Source organism: Sycon ciliatum, chromosome 12 (assembly GCF_964019385.1).
Source record: "Sycon ciliatum chromosome 12, ocSycCili1.1, whole genome shotgun sequence".
NCBI classification, from domain to species: domain Eukaryota; kingdom Metazoa; phylum Porifera; class Calcarea; order Leucosolenida; family Sycettidae; genus Sycon; species Sycon ciliatum.
In genome coordinates, this window is record NC_088654.1 from 640,696 (window position 1) to 666,704 (window position 26,009).

General features: G+C 47.4%; 1 protein-coding gene across 1 annotated transcript in view; it reads right to left on the bottom strand.

Moving 5' to 3' along the window:
- The window catches only part of LOC135828787 (leucine-rich repeat-containing protein 15-like), a 220,229-nt gene that overhangs the window by 161,964 nt on the left and 32,256 nt on the right, over nt 1–26,009 (bottom strand). Inside the window, exons 4-5 of the mRNA XM_065341220.1 lie at nt 21,813–21,884; nt 1,692–1,763 (exon numbers count right to left, since the gene is read on the bottom strand). Of these exons, the coding sequence (XP_065197292.1) occupies nt 1,692–1,763; nt 21,813–21,884 (144 nt within the window). The remainder of the gene's footprint in view (nt 1–1,691; nt 1,764–21,812; nt 21,885–26,009) is intronic.

Here is a 26,009-nt window from a genome sequence, read left to right on the forward strand (position 1 = left end):
ACAGAGATGAGGAAGATCGGGCGGTAGTTCTTGACATCAGACTCAGGATTTTTTTCTTGTGCACCGGCACATTGGCCAGTGCCCTACAGTTGGGCACGTCTATAACGAGCGCCCTCCGCAACCGCGCTACAGTGAGACCTGGTGAGTTGCATCTGTCCTGCAATACCTTGCCAGTCTTTCTGAGAAGCTGGTGGTGCTCATCGCCCTGGCCTAAGCCCCAAGCGTCTTGACGTTGCATGCACTTTCCATACAGAGTATGCGTAAGAAGCCGGATGGCGTGCAGTTCATCTTGACAAGCACCACTGAAACCCATAGGGTAGGCTCTGCACTAAAAAGGTGTGTGCTGCCTCGGTTTGCACAGGCGTCTACACTCTGCCCAGTGGTCTGTCTGAATGAGTATTTGTCCCGCACTATTTCTTTGCGGTCTGCTGCTGACACTGGGCTCTTTGTATCAACTTGCCCCCCTCATCAGGTTGCCAGCTCTGCTACGCTTGCTCGCTGGGTAAAGACCGTACTCAAGGCAGCTGGCATCTCGAGCACATTTACAGCGCATTCAACTCGTGGTGCTTCCACAACGGCGGCTACTGTGGCTGGTGTCACGATGGCTGAGGTACTCGCCGCGGCTGATTTGAGTGGTCAGCATACTTTCATTGAGCACTATTATTGTTCCAGTTCACATCTGTTCATGGATGCTGTCCTCTCGTCTGGCAATGAGATAACCTTTCATCATGACTCTCGTCAATCATGACTCTGTTCACTCTAGCTCTCTCTCTCTCTCTCTCTCTCTCTCTCTCTCTCTCTCTTTCATCCCGGACTCTCTTTGGAGGGCTCTGAAAGCGCTTGGGTTTTCTAAGCGAAAAATAAAAGTTATTTGTAATTTGTGCAGCAAGATGTCTCTGCACATCATCTGGTTGCGACGTCAACAAAAACACTGGTCGGAAGATCCACTTTCCTGAGGTACTGTATACGGGGCTCGGTTTATTGAGGTGCGTTGAAATCTATTCTCTTGATCATATTATTTCTTTTCTATAATTTCCCCATATGAGTTCCTATCAGTTGCTGTGAACACCTTGAGTGGAGAGCGCTTGCTCGAGGGTTGAACCGGGTTCTTAATCCACCATACCCAGTTCGCAAGGCTGGGTGGGATTGTGAGCAGGCTTTCATTTCATCTTTTCTTATTATTTCTGCATCTCATTACAAATTTCTGCCCTTTTTTCTCCATCTGCGCATAAAATCTAGACTGACAACCTACTTTCAGGCGTAAAAACCCTGTTGTAGAGGTCTCAGTCCTCATTTGTTAGACTTACCTGTCTTTATAAATGTAACTTTCTCTCTCTCTCTCTCTCTCCCTGCTTGCAGACTGATGTGAAATCTGAGTTACACGAGGAGTGGAGGCAGAGAATGTGACAGTGTGTTCCCTCCCAGTTGTCAGTGATGTCTGTGAATAGACGTATGCCCTCCCACACTGTCGCATACATATACATGTAAGTCAAGAGCTCCGAAAAGACCAAAGAAGGTCTGGAGTTCGGGAGAAATATGGTGGCGGAGTTTGAAATTTTTCTTTGAATTGCTCTGGTTTTAGGAGCTAATTAGGCCAAACACACTGTCACATTCTCTGCCTCCGCTCCTCGTGTAACTCAGATTCCACATCAGACTGCAAGCAGTCCTTGCGGAATCTTCAATTAACTTACAGGATTTGAAGTTGTGATAGGGTGGCAAATATTTTTGGTGGAATGCTTACAAGGTGATTACCCGCCAGATATCTACAAAGAGAGATGAGAATAGAATAATGCAGTAAGGAAAACACATTTTGGGTACAGTGATGGCCGCCAACATACCAGAAGACTAAACTTTATGTGAAATAATCAATATTCAATAATCATTTTTCTTCTGATAACCGATTCCGTTTATGAAACTCAGAGTTATGAGACCACTTCTGGCCATTCTTCTGTCTGTGTAAGAAATACGCACGGATTTCCAACATTCTTATCGCTTTAGGAACTGCGTTTGCGCCTTGAGCCATGAAGGGTGGTGGCATTCTTGCGCATGCGGAAAATTGGGCCTCTATGCGAGTCTCAGGCGAACTGTGTATTTTTTTCTTCATTTTCATCGGATTGGGAGAATCACAAATTTCAAAAGGTCATGCGGGGAATGAACTGGTTGAAAAGAGAAAAAGAGCAAACACCACCAAAAGTTATCCAATTTCTCATTGAAGTCGTACGAATCGCGATGCCACTGGCGCTAGTCGCGCTGGTTTTCTTTCTGGTCTCCTTTGATCTTGCCATCACAACCTCCCTAACGAAAATGAGTTAGATATCGTGATGGGTTTTATCTGTAAAATGGTGCGGGGGAGATAAGCAACAATTGCGATGAAACGGACCAAGTATTGAACTTCGTTAAGTTTGTTTCTTTCATGTGATCGATGTTTCAGCTTCAGATTTCCTATCGTGCCAATGTGCTGTACTCCCAGCTTTACAAACTAGTCAAAGGATGAGGTCTGCTGAGAGTTAACTTGGTTTTTAACACACCTACGCCTCCCTGACTTCCACAGAAAGTTGCGTTTAAAAAGGTTTTTTTTAAAATACGAGAAATGACCAAATTCTAACATTTGTTAGGTGTGTAACGGAACCTCAGCCATTCCGTTCCCCGGGACGCAGGACACAAAGGACAAGACTTGTTTGTTTCACATCATTTATATTGACATTACCGAGATGGAGACAACACTCAAAGGGACGAACAAGAAGACTGACAAAAGGACTCTCGACTACAAAATCGCGCATGCTCATATCACACATGCACGCGACTAGACGAGACAGTTTGGGGAATGCCATCACACAGGAAAACAACACATCATTTCATAACACCTGCCCCCTTGATGACATTCCACAAAATAATAAACCGACACCACGTTCTACATGCACAACAACAAAAGGAACCACAGCAAAACAGAAAAACCAAAACCAACCAACAGCTTACATTGTAGCACAACAAAACTGGGCCACGACACAGGGCCAAACTAAGACACAAGAGCCGACGCTCTCAACCAAGTAGCACCACAGGGCAAAACCAAAAAACACAAGAGCCGACGCTCTAAACTCAGGCACACAAGGCCAACCGAAACACGAGAGCCAAAGCTCCAACAAATAACAACATGCGCGCAGCAGCGCAAAATAAATCTACAACGTAAATTAATGCAGAACAACAGAACGACGAGAAGAGCAAAATTACCGACTACCAAACTCAACAACACAGCAACGAACTGAACAGCGAGAGAAACACGATCAGACAACACAGCGAGCAAGACAACAACAAGACGAACAACAAAGGACGACACACAGTCGGTGATGCCAGACTCATCCACTGGCCACTGGCGAGCCACGGCCACATGCTCCATGCTGTACCTGCCGTCCCAGGCTCCAGTCCGCAGCTTCTGCCGGTCTAACCACCTGCTCTGCCTCCTCTTCCACCGTCTTGCGCTCCCACCAGCTCCTCTCCTGACCTCCTCCATTCCCACGCATACTTTATAGTTTTACTTTGTTGTTGACGACGACGGCGAACAGACTCACTACAAACTAACTCATTCTCTGCGTCCTGGGTTTCGGCACCACGTTGTAACGGAACCTCAGCCATTCCGTTCCCCGGGACGCAGGACACAAAGGATAAGACTTGTTTGTTTCACATTATTTATATTGACATTACGGAAATGGAGACAACACTCAAAGGGACGAACAAGAAGACTGACAAGAGGACTCTCGACTACAAAATCGCGCATGCTCATATCACACATGCACGCGACTAGATGAGACAGTTTGGGGAATGCCATCACACAGAAAAAACAACACATCATTTCATAACAGGTGCCTCCTCCCGTACAATCTTATCTACAACATTTCCTAAGCTGACCGGCCTGCATGCACCCGTACTATGTCATACTCAACTTTCGTTCCGTTGGCCTGGGTAGCTACTTGCACGCCCAGGTTTTCGATAGCTACCCAGGCCCTTTATATTGCTTTGTTTCTCAGTTGATCACTCTCTCTCTTCAGTAATCTCTCTCTTCAATAATTTCACTCTTCAAATTAGTCGTTCGTTTGTCTTGATCTCTTGTCTCGTCGTCTATAATAAATGTTGTTCCCAATAACTTGTTCCCGTTGTTCATTGTATTGTCTGGAGAAGATGTCGTCAGTTGTCCTTCTTCGGACCCAACACATTGCTCTGTTTTGCTGCCAAGGTCATCAAGGTTTATTTGAATTCTTTACTCTCACGAGTCGCGATGGCACCATCACCAATAAGAGATACATTTATGAGAAGGTGAGATGCTGTGGATGGGGCTGTGGTCTATGCAGTTGGAAAATGATTTACATCACTTTGAATTTTAAAAGTATGGGAGAGGGTGAGCATTGCAATAGCAGATTGAGTTATCCCTTTGAGGACCGAGGACGAGATAACTCGTCCAAAAAAAGTACGCTGAATTCCCGAGGACGAGTATACTCGTACTGAGAGTGCATACATTTGTACAGTGCATATACACCAGGGAAAGAGTGTGTTACTACCTACATGGGAGCTCGCGGTTTCCCTGCCGACTTGAATTCTCACTTGAATGACTCACGACTGCCATCCAGAGCACACGAGAAGTCCATCGAATCGTCCACCGTCCACCGTCCACATCGAACTGTCCACTCTTGCATACCTGCAAGAAAGCATCACTCCCTGATCAAGACACAGTGTTTCGGGGAATTCACTCCTCATCAGTTGAGCTTGAGTAGGCTGAGGAAGATTGTGCCAGAAGAGCACCACTTATATAGTGCTCTCTAGGCACAAACATCACCAGGGAGACAAACTTACAGAGACGCTCTGTTTCCAGCGTCACAAACACCTCGTAAACACCAGATAGCAGCGTGAGTCAGTGTTGCTCATGGAGGTGCTGAACAAGCCCTGAGGACCGTTGGCCATTCACAACGCTGTTGCCTCCAAACAATCTAATTCGCAAGCCCGTGCTGGGGACAACAATGTGAAGAAGAAGGTGGTGCAACTTCGGCGATAGTAGGGGGGAGGGGGCTGGGGGGAGTCGCACCAACCTCTTCTTCGAATATACACTAGTGTCCAAATTATCGTAACTCTGGTGTCCCTTCTCCGTTCATTCATCGTTGGAAAGCTGATAGAATTAGCTTTCCAGTGATATGTCGTTTGGCATAGAGTGATGTGGATTCACAGGGCATCAAAGAGCGAAACACAAAGGTACACTGGAACTTTTTGACAAATTGTACGCGCAGAGATCTGCACCTATCAGCATGTCTCAAATGGGGGACTTCCCCTATGACTCATCGTTGCATGGCGCATGCGAAATAGAGCCCAAAGGATTCGCTTTAGCTTCATGAAAATGGAGAACTTTGAATCGTTGTGCTGCGTTGAGTAAAACTTCAGAACCAAAGAAATTTGCCGAGGTAGTTTTTTTGTTGTTCCCAAATGTAGCTAAGGAGAGTATTTCATCCGATTGTGGGGAAATCAAGCTCATGTCGATAAGGTTTGGTGATGTATGTCTTGGTGGAGCCGGTATCAAAGAGAAATGGCCATTGATCGGCTTCAACTTGGAGGAGAGAAACGGTGCCACAGCAGTTTACGTCATGATCTGGTGATCGGCGTTCGCGACCGTGCTGGTAACAGGCTTAGGTTTGAAGGACTGAGCATTTGGGTTCATGGTGAAAGCTTGCCTCTTGGATGTAGCGGTGAATTTCTCTGGAACAAGCTGCTGTGGTGGGCAGGATTATGGCAATAAAAACACCGCCGTTTGCTTGAGCAATCGTGCAAGGAGTGGCCTGATCGCAAACACTTAAAACACCTTTGTTTACCTACTCAAAACACATACTCTTTTGGGCTTCGCTTTTGAAGACATAGCTGAAGCTGAGGCGGCAAGAGATTGACCGGACGCGCTGACAAATGGGGAGTCATGCGATCTTTTTGGCGTCTGACTGAGGCAATCTGCTCCTTCATTCGCTATGATGAAGTTGGCTCCTGCCGCTCGCAAGTCAGAAACGGTGCAAGATTTTGGCCCCTTTTTTAACTCCAATGTCACTAGCGTGGTTTGTGGCAATTTGTTCGTAATCATCGACACAAACACCGCTTGACTGACATTCTCACCAAGTGCTGTGAGGCTTCGCAAGTGCACTTCTAATGCATCGTGCAACCTACGCAAAGATGGAGTAGCGTTGGAAGCAGGCGGTAAGTCCATGGTTGCCGTGTAATGTGCATTGACGCGAAGCTGATCATTTCCGAGACGTTTACGGAGAATGTCAAGCGCGGTTTGGTAGTGGTATCTGATATGGGCAAGCCAGCTATGGCATCCCGAGCCAAACCAATTCCGTGGTCTCTGTACACCCGACAGCCCTTGATTCGCATCGATAGAAGCAAAAAACATATTTATCGTGAAAGCGCATTTCAGAAAATCACCAGAAAATGTTGGTATTTCAAATTTTGGCAAATAATTTTGACTGAACTTGTTGGAACTGTGCGTGGTTGAGGTGTTGATGCTTGCATTTATTGTACGACTAGTTGGTGCTGTTTGATTAGACCCTCTTGCGACTGTAAGACTTGCTGATGTTGACTGTGTGTAACAGAATGTGTACGAACAAGATCTCCTATTGATAATAATAATAATCTTTATTTCAGGATTACCCAAAGGCTGACGCCTATCGGGGGATCTTCTATTTGTGTATATACAATGAACATTGAAGTTGGGTAAAAGAGAAAATGTGCAAAATGAGTTCGGAAACAGAGAGATGCTGTACAAAAGATACAGTGAAAGAACAAGCAGTGTACATGTAAATCAATGATTGCACATCAAAGGGATACCAGTGCAGTCGAACTGATACTTTGCAATGTAAATACGTAAATGACGCTTGAATTCTGTTAGGGAATCTAAAGTTGTCAATCGGGTTGGGAGACAATTCCAAAGTGCACCAGTTTTTTTGTAGGAAGATACATGAGAAAATTCGGCCATGTGAGTCAAAAATGAACTTTTTGGGCCTACGGGCACTACGTGAGATGGTAATCGCAAAGCGAGAGAGATAGTCTGGGTGGAAATTGATGTAATTTTAAATAAAACAACCAGAGAAATGAAGATACGGCGAAATTGCAAGGATTCCAAGTGACACAATCTATTCAAATTAGATTTTGATTCAAAGTTGTCAAAGTCTATTTACGCAAACCTCAGGAGTCGCCGGCAAACCTTAGCCTGGAGTACATCAAGGGATTCTAACTGAGCGGATGTGATCCTAAGGGACCAGACAGGAATGGCATACTCAATTGCTGGAGGTACGTAAGACTTATACAGGAGAGCAATGTATGATGATGGTAAATGGCGGCCCATAAAGCATAACAGATTAACACTTTGCTGGAACCATAGCCAGCAATCGCATGTCATCACGTACATTCAAAATCAACATAATTTTGCGAATCGACCTTTTTTCCGGATCACTTTTCAACGAGGACGAAGCAAAGTCGGCCGAACGAAGCCTAGAGGAAGAAAATCACCCTCTCCACTTCACCATCACAATACTGACATAGATACGAGATGAAACAACTAAAAAATCCACAAGAAAACTGTACGGCCATCATCGCGCTGACTTTGGTCTGACTTTGGTCTGAGAATTTCTATCACGATCAAAAATGTACGAGGAGCACTCAAAAATAAGCCACAGACGTACCTTTATCGCTCTCTACTCCTTTTTCAAGGCACAAAAGTCGACTCTCCACTTTCAAACCAGGAACCAGACATACCAGTGGTCCTTTTCAGCTGCTCCACGAGTGCAGGAAATGTTCACCAAGGGGCGCAGAGCAGCATCCATTCCAGAAAAGAGCTAAAGAGAGTAAAGAGCTAAAATACGAGTGAGACTGCATGCCTGAGTACATGAGTACATGTATGAGTACATGCAGAAAATAGTCAATTTCAGCGTTTCTGCTCCAAACAGCAACTAGCTTCGACTAGAAACAAAGGTTACACGAAAGGATCAAACAACAACCATTTTCTGCAGTTTTTTGCAGATGGCTTCCTTGTGCTTGGCCCAGCACGCCAAATATCACACCTTGGAGGAATACAAAAATTACAACTCTCAGATGTCCTCGATTGCTGGCCATGTTCCTGAAGCAATGGAAGTGGTCGTGGAACTTCAAACCATCACTAAGCTCTACATCGAGATGCTTAGCTGAGCGCCCAGATCCGATTAAAACGTTGCCCATGGACACAGAGGAGGATTCAGGAATGCTGTATTGGACAAGATGAAGGTTTATCAGGAGAGAATTTGCCATGTATTTTCTGTGCCCAATGCTGGCAGCTGGCGAGATCCTGCTGGAGTTGGGGTAGGTTCTCATCAAACGAGAGAATGAGTAGATCCATCGCTGATCTTTGAGGAACGTAGGTGAATTGACTAGGCGAGATTATGCAGTGCCGATGAAGATAGCTTCATCGGCACTATAGCTTAATCGGCATTGGTCTATAGTTCGTGGGCAGAGAGGCACTGCCTTTGCCCTTGAAGAGAGGAATGACCCTGATTGTTGGATGCTTGACAAATCAACCAAACTTTCTTGTTTGACACCCGCACTGCTTGTACTCTTGGTAATACTGGATGAGCTAGTAGTAGTATTAGCAGCTTCTGGACGGCTCGTCTGGCCTCTGTACGGTGGAGATTGCTTGTATTCAACAATTGCCTTTCTGTTGCGTACCGAATACACAACCACTTTGCAGATCTCCATTTGCAGAGCCTCATCTGAACCCTCCAAAGTCTCCGAGTCTGGCCAATGCATCACACACCTCATCATAAGCGTACAATTCTACAACAATACAATCCACAAGCGTACCTAGCTTTTTTGGATCCAAGTCCACGTGTTCTGGCGACAACTCGTCGGCCCCTTGACCTTCCTTCGATAAAAGGAGACCGGCCGCTGCGACGAGTTCGTCGATTGATCCTTGCAGCTGCACGACCTTGGTCCGGCTCAAGATATGCGTGCCAGTCGTCACTGGTTTCTTCGGCATTTTAGTTTGACGACCTAAATCGGGCAAGCTGCTTACAAAGTTGAGTTATCTTTCTCATGATCGGAATGGTACGCACGGCTCATTTCGAGCTCTGGTGCCGTTCAATTCGCGTGTTTCGGCACCACTTTGTGCACCCGTCAGGCAGTTCAATATTCTTATTCGTGGGAGACCTTGGTTAGACTGAACTGTCTTATTGCTGACATTGAACAAAGGGCGAATCTTTGTTCTTGTTGTGATCTGAGAAAGAAGACGACTAATGCGCAAGGCGAAAATGCTTAGAGAGAAAAAGGAGGAGAAAAAACATGGAGGACATAGCTTAGAGGTGAGTGCGTACGTCTGGAAAAATCTCTGCTTAGAGAAGTACTGCATAGCATAAATATCATGACGAGAAAACCGCATCAGTCAGCTTCGGTGTGTGAATGTGGATATAAACTGGGGATGAGAACACAAACTATGATGTGTACATTGGCTAGTACGCGTACTCTGAAGACTAGAGAAACTACAGTGCAAATAATCTCATGACGTTAAGCATCATGTCAATGTTGTGACATCGTACATAAAAATCAGGCCACCAATGAATCAAGGGGCAAACCCATCGGGACACCATTGATTCGTTTGTACATGACATTGTTGAACAAAAACTCAACGCCACTTGTGACCAGCAACAACAACCATCTAAACACACGTTCAGATATCCAAGGAGTGTCAATGTCATCATTACGGTACAAAACATCCATGCAGATGTCGACAGTTTCTTCAATTGGCACATTAGCAAATTAAACTGACGACGTCAAATGAACACATGTGTGCGTTGGGCGGTACAGGCTTGTTGCGGAGCTTTTCGCCGAAATCAAAATTACATTAAATTGTCAATGACTGTTTTGGACGGAACTCCCGCGACATCATCGAGCGTTGCGCAATGGTCTCGCCGTGATCCAGTGCTCGCATTAGTTCTTTTCAAAAGGGCACTCCGGCTTCATTTTCGACGCCCAGTTTTCGATGCCAAGATGAAGGTAGGTGAAAGAGAAGGCCCCTCGAACAAGAACGAGTCTCCAGAAGCGATCGAGTGGAGCAGGAATACGACTTTTGAATTTCGCCGAGCGAGCGCTGATGACGTAATGAGGGATTAGCTTGCCAGTGGAAATGCATCTGCGCACATACATTTCACACACTTTTTGGCCAATTTTCAATCGAAGAGGAGGTTGTTTGCTATGTTCTCCCAACGCCGTGAGCGATCCCGTCTTCTATACCCTTCCAGGCACCCTGAAGGTCCTCCAGGGGAGAATTTATCTCCAGCAAAGCGTTGTTCATCCGCTAAATTCGTCTCATCATTCCTTCATCATTCCTCTTGCAGTAAAATCCAAAAACTACACCCAAAAATTCAGTCTCTTTTGCATCAACTGTTGCAACGAAAAATGTTGGTGGCGCAAGAAGAAGCTTGTCGTTTGGAGTGACAAGTGATCACCGCTGCTTTTCCTTGTCAGAGTCAACACTACACTTTGTTCTGCAGCGTTGGGAGTGGTGTTGGAGTAGAAATTGCTGACTAGACGTCGCGGAGGGGCGAGCTTTCCTGCGCAGGTATGAGTTTGGACGTATTTCAGAATGGTCGAGTGGAAAAATTCAAAATTGTTTATTTCAAGAAAACCCCAAAAGGATGATGGGGGACATTTCCTCAGTGCTAGAAAAGGTGTTCTACTATCTGCCGGTGTATAGTGTTTGCTAATTGAGGACGTAGCTCGCTGTTTTATCAGCGCTTGTAATTTGGCTATTTTCAAGACGATCATTTGTGGCGTCAAGGGATGATTTCCCTCGTCTTCTGGGATGCTGGCGTGGCTAAGTGGTGCTGCCCCAAGAACTCTTCTAAGGTGAGGTAATGATGGCTTGATGGAGTTTTGTTCGTAGCTTGTTCTTGTACGCTGTGCCGTGGCTCGTTTGTAGACCCATAAATCGTGCCAATATTGGGCCAATATTGAGGGGTATGCCAATTTCATGGTTCCCTTCAAAAGATTTTGTGCGGGCTTTGGAATGTCGATCTACACCCCAAAGCAAACCTACCTGCAAAATTTGAGCGAAATCTGAGAGATCGACTTGCACATATGTTCTGGTTTTCTCAGACATGCTCTCTTAACTGATGTGTTCATGAGCTGAGAGATTTCTCTCCACGATTTCTGTTGTGCACACAGGTCTGTCCAATATGCATTGACCGTATTGGGTGTGGTATCTGCTCTGAGAAGGGAATCGCTGGACCCACAGTCCAACTAGACAGGCTTTCAAGAAACAGAGAGGAGCCATCTTTGCAAGCTGATACCTGATGTGTACCGACAGAATTCTCACGAGATACCTTACGGACTACGCCTGGTGTATACTTCATAATACTCCTTCGACTACTGTCTAGAATCAAGTCGACTGAAACAAGTTCAAACAACTCTGGCTTCAAACGAGCCGTCGATTAGACAAACAAAACATTCTCTCATATACTAGAGCACTCTGACAACTCACGACTTATTCCAAACGATTGCCACCGCTTATAAATATGTAGAGTATTGATTGGAATGTGCTCACAATCTCAACAATTCAGTGCTATAATTATTTGAACAATGTGTTCCTTCCATAAATGTTGTATCCACATAATTATAATCCACAGTGCTGCAAAGTTTCAGAGTTCTCATGGTATCAAACAAAACTATTTAAAATACATTCAAACAGAAATGCATGTTCCCATTATTGTACGTGGACGGGCGCAGCAGGCCGAAGCTATCAGCCAGAACAGGATTTACAAACATCTAGAGATACTTGAGCTATTCCAGTATTCTCCGTGAGCTGTCCCATTCCACAATGGTTCATGCCACCATTATTTCTGGTAGCATCCATGTGCATAATTCCAAGACGATCTCGGATTCTTCAGCAATTTGTGCCACGGCAAAAGACAACGCTTGACTCGGTCACTGGGGCTGTCAAACTCCGCATCACAAAACTTCAATTTCTCATCTGGTTCAAGTATATGTACTGCCATGACTTGACCATGCTTCATCCACAGCTGGGCGAAGATTGTGGCATTGAATTCCATAGCGCACCTTCTTGCTGCCATGCAGGAGTATGCTGAGAGAAGTGAACATATTTGTTGGACTCAGTAGAGCGTCCAGCCCCTATATGATGTCCAACCCCTATATAGAGTCCATTGGTCCAAAATCCACTGCACAGAGTCCAAACTTGGAATCAACTGTGAGCTCAAAGTTTAGATGGGCATCACTCCCTGTATAGAGTCCAGCCAATTGGCTTCACCCCTATAGAGAGTCCATTGGTTCAAAATCCACTGTACAGAGTCCAAACTTTGTTATCAACTGTACAGAGTCTGTATGTGGACAAAACTCCCTGTACAAAGTCCAGCCAATCAGGCATCCCCTATCCAGAGTTCAAATTAGACATAGGATGTGTTGCGAGCAGTTAATCCTTTATATCAGTCACTTCTAAAGATAAAAAATAAGTATTGAGGCTCCAATGCAGCCACTTCATTACATCAACAACCCTACAAACACCATCCACAAATCAAGTGGTCTCTTCGCAGACGCTGCAAATTACAATAATGATTGAGATATTATCTCAATCATGTAGTGTTCTCAAATCATTCTGCACGCATACACACATACACACACGTGCACACACCCACACAACGCCAAGAAAATACCAAGAAAAATACCAAGAAAGAAACCAAGAATCGAAAGAGAATAGGCCATGATGGAGAGCCAAGGATTAATTTATTGTTTTCAAATTATTGTGTGCGCGTGCGCACGCACACACACATACACACACACACTTATACAACGCCAAGAACACCAAGAAAAGAGTAGAGACACAATGCACACGCAACTCCAACAGCCATACAAACGACCACCCATTTACACGTAAAAGAGGGATAACAAAGAATTATACGAAACAAATGCGTACGTGGACGGGCTCGCGCACGTTTACATACATGTATTAGTGTGTGTGTGTGTGTTTTTTTACTATGTTCACATACCCAACTAATACAGAAGACAATGGTACTGAGACAAGGGCAAACGTGACAACTACTGAGAAGGGGCTGCACCGAGGTGCAGCAGTGATGGTGGGGCATTGATGGCTCTGCCGACCTGAGGTCTCGGCATCACGGCCAGAAACACGCACAAAAACAAAAGATAGAGCTGTAAGGGTCAGCAAAAATAAAAAATAAAGCAAGGGCAAGCAACAGCTAGTACTAGTGTGCAGCGCATTCGTAGCAATGGGAGTCATTGACGGGGCACTAGAATGTAGGTGGGTCGACAGGCAGAATGTCCGTGGACCATCGCCAATCCTGTCGGCGGAGGTATTCGTTGACGTTGCACTTAAGCTTTTGAAGATTTTTGCGAGTTAGGGCGGAGTCTAGAAAAGCTGGCGGCAGGTAATTCACAGCTGGATTGCACAATGTGGGAAGCTACTGTGTTGGCAGGCAGGCCAGTTGTCATCTGGTATGGATGGGAATCCTGCAGCTGGAGAGACTGACGGGTGAGTCTTGTCTCGGGGGCACGGTGAGTGGCTGGTTTGGGCAGCATCTGCTTCAGAGGGCTGGATGCATCCAGATAGCAGAGCTTGTAGGTATAGGCAAGTGCAGCTACCAGGCGACGGAGTGTCACGAGGCAATTTCACTGACACGATGTCATGTTTGTGACATCAAAGCTGAGAATGGTGTCTGGTGCTTGACGCGGTAGCGGATTTCGTAGCTGGTAACTGTGGCCGGCGGCCATGCGGAGATCGTTTCGAGTGCGAGTGGCGTCACGGGGCTCAAGCCTTGGTGGGAGGACTGCTAGCAATTGAGTCGGACCGGTGATAAAATGAAGTTTGTAAGTGTATGTTAATGCAGCAACGTATCGCCGTAGGCTGAGGCTCTGGAGCTCCGTCCCGGAACCAATGATGCGCAATGCACGGCGTTTGATGCTATCTAGGCGTGCAAGATGGGAGGGAGCAGTTCCAAACAAGCGAACGAAGCATACTCCAAAACGGGCCGTACAAACCCCTTGTACACCGTGAGGCGGCCTTCTCGGGAGAGATAGGGCGCAGCTCGCCGCAGGAGGCCCAAGCGCTGTTTGCCACGTATAGAAACTGCGCGGATGTGCTCCGCGAAGGACAGCTTTGGATCAAAAGTCACCCCAAGAGCTTTATTGTGGATGACTCTGGCACAGGGTTGCCTCCAAAGAAGAAAGAGGGCAAGGCTAGCTGCGCTCTGTGCAGCGTGACTGTCATAGCCTGGGATTTCGACGGCTCAAACGCTACTCGCCATTCCTTGCCCCAGTCTGACAGATGATTGACGGTGTCCTGAAGCAAGGCAGCAGCAGTGGGGAGATTGTTACGGAGAAGAGTGTACAATGTCGTATCATCAGCATAGGCTTCCAGCTGCGTGTTCCCAGCAAGGTATGTTGATACGTCGTTAATGTATATGAGAAACATGGTCGGCCCCAAGATGCTGCCTTGTGGGACTCCCACCTTGATGGGGTATGGACGGGAGGTTGCACCACCGACGACACACTGTATGCTTCGGTTAGACAGGTACGATGTCAGCCATGCACGGAGGATTTCTAGGATGCCACATTGCTGAAGCTTGAAGAGGACACCTGCGTGAGAGACCTTGTCGAAGGCTCCAGCGATGTCAACTGCAAGTACGCGTGCTGCGCCCCCGTGTCCGATAGAGGATGCCCAGGAGTGGTGTAGCGCAGTAAGAGCGTCGGCTGTACCCAGATTCCGTCTGAAGCCAAACTGATTCGCTGCAAGCAGTGAGTCACCCTCGAGGTAGTTCGTAATTTGCATGTTGATAATGGTCTCCATTACCTTGGATATCACACTAAGGAGGGATACGGGGCGGTAGTTCTTGAGCTGTGAGCGAGATGAGCGTTTATGCACAGGAACAACATTGGCGAGCTTCCAGGCCTGAGGTTGGTATCCATGCCAGAAGCACAATGAGAAAAGCTTGGTCAGGACCGGTGCGAGTACCGGAGCGCATTCTTTCAGGACACGAGGGGAGATGCTGTCCGGCCCTGTGGCTTTCGACGCGTCGAGACGGCGCAGGAGGCGGTGAACATTCTGGATGCGGAAGTGGACGTGGGTGAGTGGGGGATGTGGGTGAGCAGGCGCTGGGGTTCCAAGGGAGGCACGATGTAGGTCCCTGTCACCCAGGCTGCACTTGCCAGCAAAGAAGTGACCAAAGCAGTCAGCCTTCTCCTTGCTGGTAATGTGTTCCTTCCCGGCATTGTCGAGGAGGAGGGGGATGTCAGAGTTTCGGCCAAGACCGCATGCTCCTTTAAAGTTGCACCACCATGCCTTGTCGCGAAGCGAGCCGCAGGTGAGTCGGGCCCGAAGGTGCCGTTCCTTCTCCTGCCTGGAGTGCTGAAGTGTGGTGGTAGCGCGGGTAACAGAGTCGATGAAGGATTGCTTCTTGACGTCATTGCCGAAGCCGTGCCGCCATTTTATCCATTCTCTGTCCTTGATACGCATCACTTGTGTGCACTCAGGGGTCCACCACTTGGGATCAGATGAGCGGATGACGAGAGTCTTATGGGGAATGAACTGGTCCATGCCTGCAGCGATGGTATTGGTGACTTGTAAGCAAGACAACTCTGGATCGTCCGTGATAATGGAGGCCCAAGGGACAGCCTTGAGGTGTGCTCTGAGTCGCCCCCAGTCAGGACGCTCGTAACGCCACACAGTACGCGTTGTGGCCTCTCCCCGGCATGGTGAAATGGTCAGGAATTGAGCTATCACAGTTCCATGATCTGAGCGCCCTAAAGGGGCAAGTACAGTGGTGCTGATGGGTTGTTGGAAAGTGGACATGATTAGGTCTAGTGTGTTGGCACCTCGAGTGGGCTCTCGGACATATTGCGTGAGCTCGTGGGTGATACAAAGATCCTCGAGGGCATCCCCGGCCGGGGTTGACAGTGTAAGAGAGTAACATAGTGCAGTAGTCAGCATAATACTAGCACATGCTGAGAGTGCAATAGCAAGCTTCACCATTGCTCATGGCCATGCAAATGTTCAGCAGCACTCAGTTCCGCAAGCTTCTGAAGATCAGCACACCTGCAACAAATATATAGATAGCACAAGGCTTATTACCGCTATGATGCATGGAAGCACACTACTACTAAGTTCTCAGCGAATGTGATGCTCAATGAAAATTCATCCACTCAAAGAGCTGTGAACAGGTGACGGTGGGGACAATAATCTATTAGTAATACAAGGAATAAGACTGTTTGTGCACACTCAAGAGGCACAGACACACCAACATACATGTAGTGTACTCCACAGTGGTTCTCTTCACTGCAACAAAATTAAAATGAGATGATTTAACAATCTGCAGTCAAACAGTCTTCCCCAAGATGGAAATGCAATGTTTTGTTGTCACGAGGCAATTTCACTGACACGATGTCATGTTTGTGACATCAAAACGATTACTTCATGCAATACATTACAGTATTTTCTTGAGAAGCTTTTCCTTGTCATCGGCATACAAGCAATCCTCCTCCTACTACTACTAGTACACTGGCACTGCGTTTGTCGATCCCATTGTATTTTGGTATCATACTAGAGGAAGAGGTTGTGGAGTTCACATAATAATTATCACAGGACAAAAATACATTTATCATGAAATACAAGTGATTATAGCTAGACGATTGATGCAAAGTCCTTGCAGTCCTTGGGGACTGATATCATTGTCACGCAACTATGAAGTCGTTGATTACTTTTAGGGCATTCATTCAAGCAACATCAAACAAACGCGATACGCTCCTTGAAAAATGGAAAAAAAATCATTCATAACGACAGAACAGCAGACCAATCGAAACGAGTAAAAGCTTCCTTACCTTAGTCATTGTCCTGCCATGTTGTTGGACAGCCTTTTGATACGGTGGTACGGGCAGCTCTTGTCCAGTCAAACAGGGTATCCTTGTGGCGTCGAACGAAAGAGAGTGTCAGTGTATCTGACTCGTCAGATTGGAACTGTGCTAAACTTTTCTCGTTCTAGGGCCGCTTTCTGCTTTCATCCCTCGCTCTGATGAAACCGTTCAAACGTCTTACTGTCAGCAACTGCACAGCAGAACTGGTAGCCATGGCCAGTCAAACAGGGGACATTGTGGCGTCGAAGGAAAGAGAGTGTCAGTGTACCTGACTCGTCAGATTTGAACTGTGCTAAATTTTCTCGTTCTCCAATTTCTGCTTTCATCCCGCGTACTGATGAAACGTCTTCAGAGAACCACAAGACGCTTTCCAGATTTGATATTGAACGTCTCCCTTTCCTCCTTGGTTACCTCGAGAAATATTACTGGCAGCAACTGCACAGCAGACTGGCAGCCATGGCTGCAGTGAAGAAAGGAATGCGCTGCCACGAGGCAAGCAAAACTGAAAAGGTGATTGTTCTCATTTTTTTACTACACACAGGATATGGTGTGACTGGATAAACTGGACTCCTGGACAGTGAATAGGGGACTTGTAGAAAAAGTGTACTCCTTATAGGGGATTGTGCGGCTGGATGGAGCTGATCAAAATTGAGTGGACTCCTGGACGCTGTATAATGGATTTTGGACCAATGGACTCTATATAGGGCGTTGGACACCATAGTGCATGGACTTTATACTGAGTCCAACATATTTTTACTAAAAAAACAACCGCCACTGAAGAGGACAGCATTAGCAATAGCCTTGGGTGAATTTCCTGCAGGTACACATTGTTGTTAAGTCTACTGGTCGGTCTCCGTATCGTCAAGTTCAGAAATCACCTGTACTACACATCTTGTAGAAGGGATCCTGATCGAATAATTTCTGGTAATAAAATTCACTAAACTGAGGGCGAGACAAATAGTCAGTACTCCCCGATATCATCAAGCTGCTTTGATCAAGTGATGCTAACAAGCTCCCCGTTGTTACTTCCAGCAGCTTCACTTTCCCTGCGACAGCGGCTATCAACCTCTCTCTCCATCGTCAACAATTATCACAGATTCAATATTCTACATTTATCAGAACTGCACTGGGTGAATATGTCTCGAGACGAATTTAGCGGATCAACAACGCTTTGCTGGAGATAAATTCTCCTCTGGAGAACCTTCAGGGTACCTGGAAGGGTATAGAAGACGGGATCGCTCATGACGTTGAGAGAACATAGAAAACAACCTCCACTTCGATTGAAAATTGGCCAAAAAGTGTGTGAAATGTATGTGCGCAGATGCATTTCCACTGGCAAGCTAATCCCTCATTACGTCATCAGCGCTCGCTCGGCGAAATTCAAAAGTCGTATTCCTGCTCCACTCGATCGCTTCTGGAGACTCGTTCTTGTTCGAGGGGCCTTCTCTTTCACCAACCTTCGTCTTGGCATCGAAAACTGGGCGTCGAAAATGAAGCCGGAGTGCCACTCCAGGAAGGCTGGCCTAACGATATGCTTAGTGATTACCAAGTGTACTACCGTCGTCGAAGTGAACTCTCCATCATCGATGGGTGCTTATTGTTGGGGTCTCGCGTTGTCGTTCCGCCCCAAGGCCGAGAAAAGTTACTGGAAGGGTTGCATTTCAGCCATCCCGGCATAACCTGAATGAAGTCTCTCGCCCGCAGCTACGTCTGGTGGCCATCAATCGATGGCGAAATTGAACTCAAGGTCCGCAGCTGTAAGCCATGTCAAGCAACCCAGAAGTCTCCAGGACTGCAGCCATTGCATCCCTGGGAGTGGCCAGGCAAACCCTGGACCAGACTGCATATTGATTATGCAGGCCCTGTGGAATGCAAGATGCTACTTGTGATCGTCGACAGCCACAGCAAGTACATCAACGTGCATGCCGTTCCATCTGCTACGTCGACAGCTACCATTGGCAAGCTTCGTGAGTGTTTTCTACACATGGTCTTCCGCAACAGCTTGTCTCGGATAATGGCTCAGTGTTCACCAGCTCGCAATTTCAACAATTATGCTCAAGTAACGGTATCAAGCATACCTTGGTTTCACCCTACCGCCCAGCAAGCAACGGTCTTGCTAAGCGAGCAGTTCAAACAGTCAAATCGTGCTTGAAGAAATTGTCAGGTGCTGGTGGAGACCTAGTGTCACGGTTACACCGCTTTCTGTTTCATTATCGCTTAACGCCTTAGTCAACAACAGGCCAGTCACCATTTCAGCTGCTTATGAACCGCACGCCACGTTCTCGTCTTGACCTGATGTTTCCAGATACATCAGCACGTGTCTTGAACAGGCAAAGTGGTGCTGTTGATCGTAGCACAGCTCGGGCGCCGGATCTCTGTTGTGGTGATGCTGGGTGATTAACTTCACATCTACGCCTAAATGGATGCCTGGTATGCTGGAAAAATGTCTTGGTCCAGCAACGTTTACAGTACGTCTGGATGATGGTCGCATTTGGAAGCGCCATGCTGATCACATTAGACGCCGTCTTCCGTCCGAAGGAGTAGAAATGCTACCCAAGAGTGCAGGCATATCCGACCGGTCATCGCCGTCATCAACTTTAACTTTGGCAACTGCACAGCCGCCGTCACATGCAGATGCCGAATTACCGCAGCCGCCGTCACAGCCAGAGATTGCCGCAAGCCACCAGGATGTGGAATCAACATCGCTCTCCTCTTCTGCATCTGCTGCACCTTCTGCTGAATCTTCTACTCAGTCTTCTCTGTTAATTCTCCTAGCTCTAAGTTGCGCAGGTCTACACGCTCAAGGAAGTCCCCTGATCGTTTGAACTTGTAACTGCAGACCTGCTGGGTTTTGCGTTCAGCTCTCTGTTGATATTTGCAATTCCTTAGTGTGTTACATTGAATTCGCTTCTCGTATCAGCAGCAAATTATAGTGAACTCATTTTTCATACTATTGCTTTATGTGTTCCTCATCTAATAATGGTGGAGGGATGTCATATCCTTACTAGTGAGCTGCCTCACGTCATAGATCATTATCTTTCTACTCCTCTACTCTAACCCTTAGGTGCCGGTAGGTCGATTTCGACCTATGCTGACAGTGCATACTAAAATCGAGCACAGAGCCAGTCTCGTAAATCGCAGGTGCCTGATTTTTGTACAGAGACCCTTCAGTAGCTGGCCTGTAGATAGCAATAGAGAAAGTAGGGAGGTTGCTTTTGAAAAAGTCGAGTCGTGATCAACGACGATCGCGCAGATCAGCGGAAGTCAATCGAGCGTGGCAGCCTACGCACGCCTCCCGCAACATGAACAAAACGTTGCTGTTTCGCTTCGTTTTCGACTAGTACAGTTCATGGCTACTACAGCTGACCTCCGTCATGGATGCTGCAGGAGCGCTTGAGTTGTTTGAAGAGCTGGAGGCCGATGATGCCCCTGTAGAAGAAGAATCAGAAGACGACGATGGTGAAAAATCTGACGCTCTTTTCTCTGACGGAAACCTGCCGTCATCAGTTGAGGAAGACCGACTAAACGATGATTTGGTTTTCGGTGAAATTCTTGAGAACGGCAGCTCTTCAGATGAGGACAAAATTTCCGACGATGAGCTTCAAGAAGCTGTAGGGCGAGGGCAAGCGCAGCCAGTTCGTGGACGTGCTCCGCTCGCGCTGCGCGGAGGAATTGCTCGCGGCGCTGGTCGAGCTCAGCCAGCTGATCGAACAGCTGATTGTGGCGTGTGTGGCGCGTGTGGCGGAGGCTGTGGCGGAGGCCGTGGACGAGGTAGTGGATTCGGCGTGCTGAGTTGTGTTGGCGGCCAAGATGTTCTTGGACCAGCGCAGTACCCTGACCCTATTGTAGATTTTTCTGACTTGAAAATTCAAAAATCGGATCTTGCTGTGTATTGCCATTCAGAATACATACTTTTGTCGCTACATCATCTAAACGGTTGCGGAGATATAGGCTTTCCAAAAAATTGAGCCAAAACTACGAAAAATCTAAAATTCAGTCAGGCACCAAAGGGCTAAGTTTGTATCAGGTACCGTTGTGCTGCTGAATTTCCCTGTCGTTCTAGTTCAGCGTTCTAGCTTTGATCTTGAAGTCAACTGTTCCCCTTTTGTCTTGTCCTGAACTGCTCTGGTGTGATCGTAATAGGCGGAGATTCCAGCGGTGAGTTGAGTGAGGGAGAGATCGTGGGTATGGGACAGTGTGAAAGTGAGTGTGGACGTGTGTTTCGACCTCGTAAGTCTTCTGTGTATAATCATTTGGTATCTCGTCCTGAACGTTGCCAAATGTATGATATGCTCTCCAGGCACAAACATCACCAGGAAAATCATCGCCAAAGTCGCAACCACTATTTCGTACTGTTGTGCCCAGCGCGGGCATTTGAGTAGCTGGTTTGGAGGTTACAGCGTTGTGAATGACCCAGGGTCCCCTACTTGTGTTCTCACCATCCAGGAGCGACACAAAATTACGCTGCTATCTGGTGTTCACCAGGTGTTTGTCGCGCTGGAAACGGAGCATCACTGTAATTTTGAATCCCTGGTGATGTTTGTGCTTGGAGAGCACTATAATTATAAATGGTGCTCTTCAGGCACAATCTTCCTCAACCTGCTCAAGCTCAGCTGATGCGGACCACGGCACTTGACAGTGAAAGAAGAGTCTGAATACGAATTGCAACAATCAGGACTAGCAAGGAGATGGGTGCATTTGAGAATGTTAGTGTTGTTCGTAGGTGAGTGGTGCTTTCTTGCAGGTTTGCCAAGTCGAAGGTTTGATGGACTTCTCGTGTGCTCTGGATGGCAGTCGTGAGTTAGTCGAGTGTCAAGTCAAGTCAGTGGAATAGCGCGAGCTCCAATGTGGGAGCAAACCCATTCTTACAGTAAGTAACCAAAACTACTTACATTTTTGTGAAGCCTGTAGAACCCTGAAAAGCAGACTCTCTGAGCGCTGCCAGATTTAAAAAGGTCAATATCCTGAAAACATAATTATAACACCACCAAAAATTACAGAAATATCAGAGCAGGTTTGATGATAACTATTTACACACAGTAGTGAACGAGGTGGGAACAGTTTTCCACTCATGTTTTATTGCGACAACTATCGCTTGGACACACTGCAGTTTTTAATTAAAACACCAGACTATGTGCAGGAAGGTGAACAATATAAAATACAAACACGGGTTACAGTGAGGGCTGCTTCCCACCTGCCTGTGTGGATTCACATGAAGTTTGAGTTACGAAGTCTGAAGAAAATGCCGAACGGTCTCTGCTGGAATGACGGCTACACCATAGCTCAGTGGTTAGAGCATCGCTGGCTACAAGCGAGGGTCCCTGGTTCGAGTCCTGGTGGACAGTCATTTTTTCTTCAGACTTTTCCCGTTTGTGTCTTTCCCTCAAACCATTGAATATCAAATATAAAACAGTGAGAATTAGCACTCAAATGTAGGATGCGGACAGCATTAAAAAAAGCAGAGAGAACACATAAGGGGCAAAAGTGAATTCACAACAAACAGATGAAATGAGGGTGACAATATCCGAGAGAGTGTAAGTGTACTTTCGATGGTGGCAAGGGCATAGGTGGTGACAATGGCCCAGGTAATTTGGAAAATCCTTCCTGTCCTTCAACACAAAGCAGTTGGTGGTGACTAGGGATGAACAAGTAGCATCAGGGCCATACTTTTAGCTTGATCTGCCACCAATCACCGTTTGCTCTGGTCTACCACCATTCACCATTAAATTTTGTCTTCAAATGTTTGAATACGAATGCTGCACATATGCATTAAGATCCTCTCACCATAGTTTACTGGTGCCGCGTATACGGGCCAAAGAATAAACTTTCCAGTTAATTATTATTTCATAAGGCGGAATCACCGAGTATTGCGGACCAAACCAAATGTCGCTTGAAGTTGCTTTGAACATTTAGTGCTCAGAGCATATCAAAGTGGGTGGCGTGCCTCAAAAGGGAACGTTACCTGGGACTCATCGATTTGCTCAGCTTGCAAAGTGGACAAGAACATAATCGCTTGAGTTCCAAGATTCTGCAGAACTTTGAATAAGAACTTGATTACCGATGACGTTTGTGGAAGTGAATACAGAATCCTGCTCAGGACAAGGAATCGCAAAAGAAGTGAATACAGAATCCTGCTCAGGACAAGGAATCGCAAAAGGGCAGCTCTCAAATTGCTCAAAGGCAACTTTGTTTTTGATGGCTTTGAACTGTTCACCATTGACAGCATCGCAAGTACTGCCAGCACCAGACAGCGACGTGGTGGTTTCAATGACCGGAAACCGAGAAACGCAGAATCGTCCGGAAGAGTCTTCCTAGCAGAGAAGAAGAGCGAGAGCTGTGCCGCTTTCAGCGAGCAGCACCCCGTCTGGAAATGTCCGTCTTTCAAGGAAAAGACCGTTGATAAACGATGGGACCTGGCAAAAGAGAAAAAGGCTATGCTATCGATGCCTTGGGTCAGGTCACTGTGGAGCGCAGTGTTCCAGGACCAGACAATGCGGTGTGGATAAGTGCATCGACACACAGAATTGGTTGCTGCATCGTAAACCGAAGTTGAACAAAGTACACAGCGAACCGGAGCTCAGCACTGAAGGGGAGCGACCTTCAGGCACAACGTCGGCAATGTTATGTCAGCGAGTAATGTCCGCGCAGCACCAGGGTCACTGCGCACTGTGCCAGTGTTGTTGAGCAACAACGAGCGAACCATACGGGTCAATGTGTTCCTGGATGACAGCGCGACGCAGACGCTGATCAGCGCAAGTGCCGCAGGTGCACTTGGTCTCCGCGGAGAGACGAAGAAGATTACAATGTCTACTCTGAATGGGCACCAAGAAACGTTTCAGAGTATGCCAGTCACCGTCACACTGTTTGACTTGACCAAAAAGACAAGCGTGGACATCTGTGCTAACACTGTACCAGCAGTATCTCGGTCGCTAACACCAGTAGACTGGGAGATTGTCAAGAAGAGCTGGCCACACTTGGAGAATGTCCAGTTCCCAAAGCTCAGTGATTGGTCGACAGTTGACCTTCTGATTAGCGTTGACAACAGCAGCCTGCATGTATCACTAGAAGAAGTCATCGGTGGTCCAGGTAAGCCAAGTGCCCGGAGAACGCCACTCGGCTGGACATGTGTAGGTCCCATCAGTCAAACGGCAGGAGACTCCCGGGTATCGGCCAGCATGCACCATTGTCTGATGACTCAGTCAGACGCCGACCTCACCCAGCTGGTGAGAAAGTTCTGGGAAGTGGAAAGTCAGCCAACGGCCGATGGAGCGGCACTTCTAACCCCAGATGAGCGACATGCACAGGAGACGGTCGCAAAGTCGATGAAGCACATTGGAAGCCAATACAGTGTTGGCATTCCATGGAAGGATCACCCGCCCGGAGGTAATGCTAGCTACCACACTGCTCTGAAGCGTTTGGCCAACACCGAGCAGCGGCTGAGGCGAGACGCTGCATTCGGAGAAGTTTACGCCGCTACGATAGCGGAATACATCAGCCAGGGCTATGTGCGCCGGGTTGACCCCGCAGACATCAACGACGGATACTCGTGGTACTTGCCCCACTTCCCGATAGTCAAGCCGGACAAGGCCACAACAAAAGTATGCATTGTGTTCGACGCCGCAGCGAAGTCGAACGGCAAGTCATTGAACGACTTTATCTTGCCCGGCCCCAAATTACAGCAACACCTGGTGAATGTACTGGTTAGGTTCCGTCGTGAGCCGATAGCACTGGTCTGCGATATTGCCCAGATGTACCTCCGTATCAGCCTAAATTCAGACGACCGGCACTACCATCAATTTCTGTGGCGCGCAGACACAAGTAAGCCACCAGAAGTGTACGAATTCTGCAGCGTGGTGTTCGGAGTCAATGCTTTGCCATTCCTAGCGCAGTACGTGTCGCAGCAGCATGCCAGATCGCTCAGCTCAGAGATGCCGCAAGCTGCTAGTGTCGTGCTGGACTCCACATACATGGATGATAGCATGACGTCAGCACCTGGTGTTGCAGCAGCCAAGTCCTTATACGCGGATTTGTCGGCTCTCTGGGGCCAAGCTAACATGCACGCGTGGAAGTGGCTCTCTAACTCGGCGGAGGTTCTGGCTGAGATCCCACAAGCGGATCGGGCAAGTCAACTCGAGCTCACGGACGAACAGCTGCCGAACATTAAGACGCTCGGCGTCCTCTGGCAGGCTGAGATCGACATGTTTACATTTCAGTACTCAGTACAAGGTGCCAGATTTTACAAGTCTGACGAAGCGGCAGTTTCTGCGTATTCTGGCAATCATATTTGATCCGCTCGGCTTTCTAGCTCCGTACATCGCCCGAGCCAAAGTCCTGTTCAAATCCATGTAAATCGAAGGCTTCGATTGGGACGCCGACTTGCCAGATGATCTCGTCAGTGCAGCTGAAGCGTGGTGCGCCGAGCTACCAGATTTAAAAAGAGTTCAAATTCCGAGGTGCCTGCGACAATCAGCAGCGACAACAGCAACTAGCAGCGTGGAAGTGTTTGTGGATGCCTCCGAAAAGCCGCAGTCGTCTACATCCGGCAGCAGTTCAGCAATGGCAGCGACTCAATGCGTCTCGTCGCGTCGAAGATGAAAGTCGCCCCGCTTGCTGTCCACAGTATTCCTAGGTTGGAATTGATGGCCGCAGTTCTGGGTTTGCAGCTAGTGAAGTCTCTTCTACCTTCGCTTGATCTCACGATGAGTACTGTCACGTTCTGGTCTGACAGTGCTGATGTCCTCTGCTGGATTCGTGGACAGAGCCGAAAGTACAAGCCGTTCGTTGCCCACAGAGTTGGCACGATTCAGACAGCGAGTGATCCCGAGCAATGGAAGCATGTAGCTACTAGCCGCAACCCAGCCGACCTGTTGACGCGTGGTATGTCTGCAAGTCAGCTCGCAGATTCCCAGTTCTGGTGGTGTGGTCCATTCATGTCCGGGTTACACACGCCGCCCCCAGGAAAGGCATTGTCTGCAACAGCGGCGGCAGAGCTGAAGAAGCCTGCAGTGGAGATAGCTCAATTCAGTTATCTGGCGGTCGCCGCCTTACCGGCATTGGATCCAGAGCGCTACAGCAGCCTCCTCAAGCTG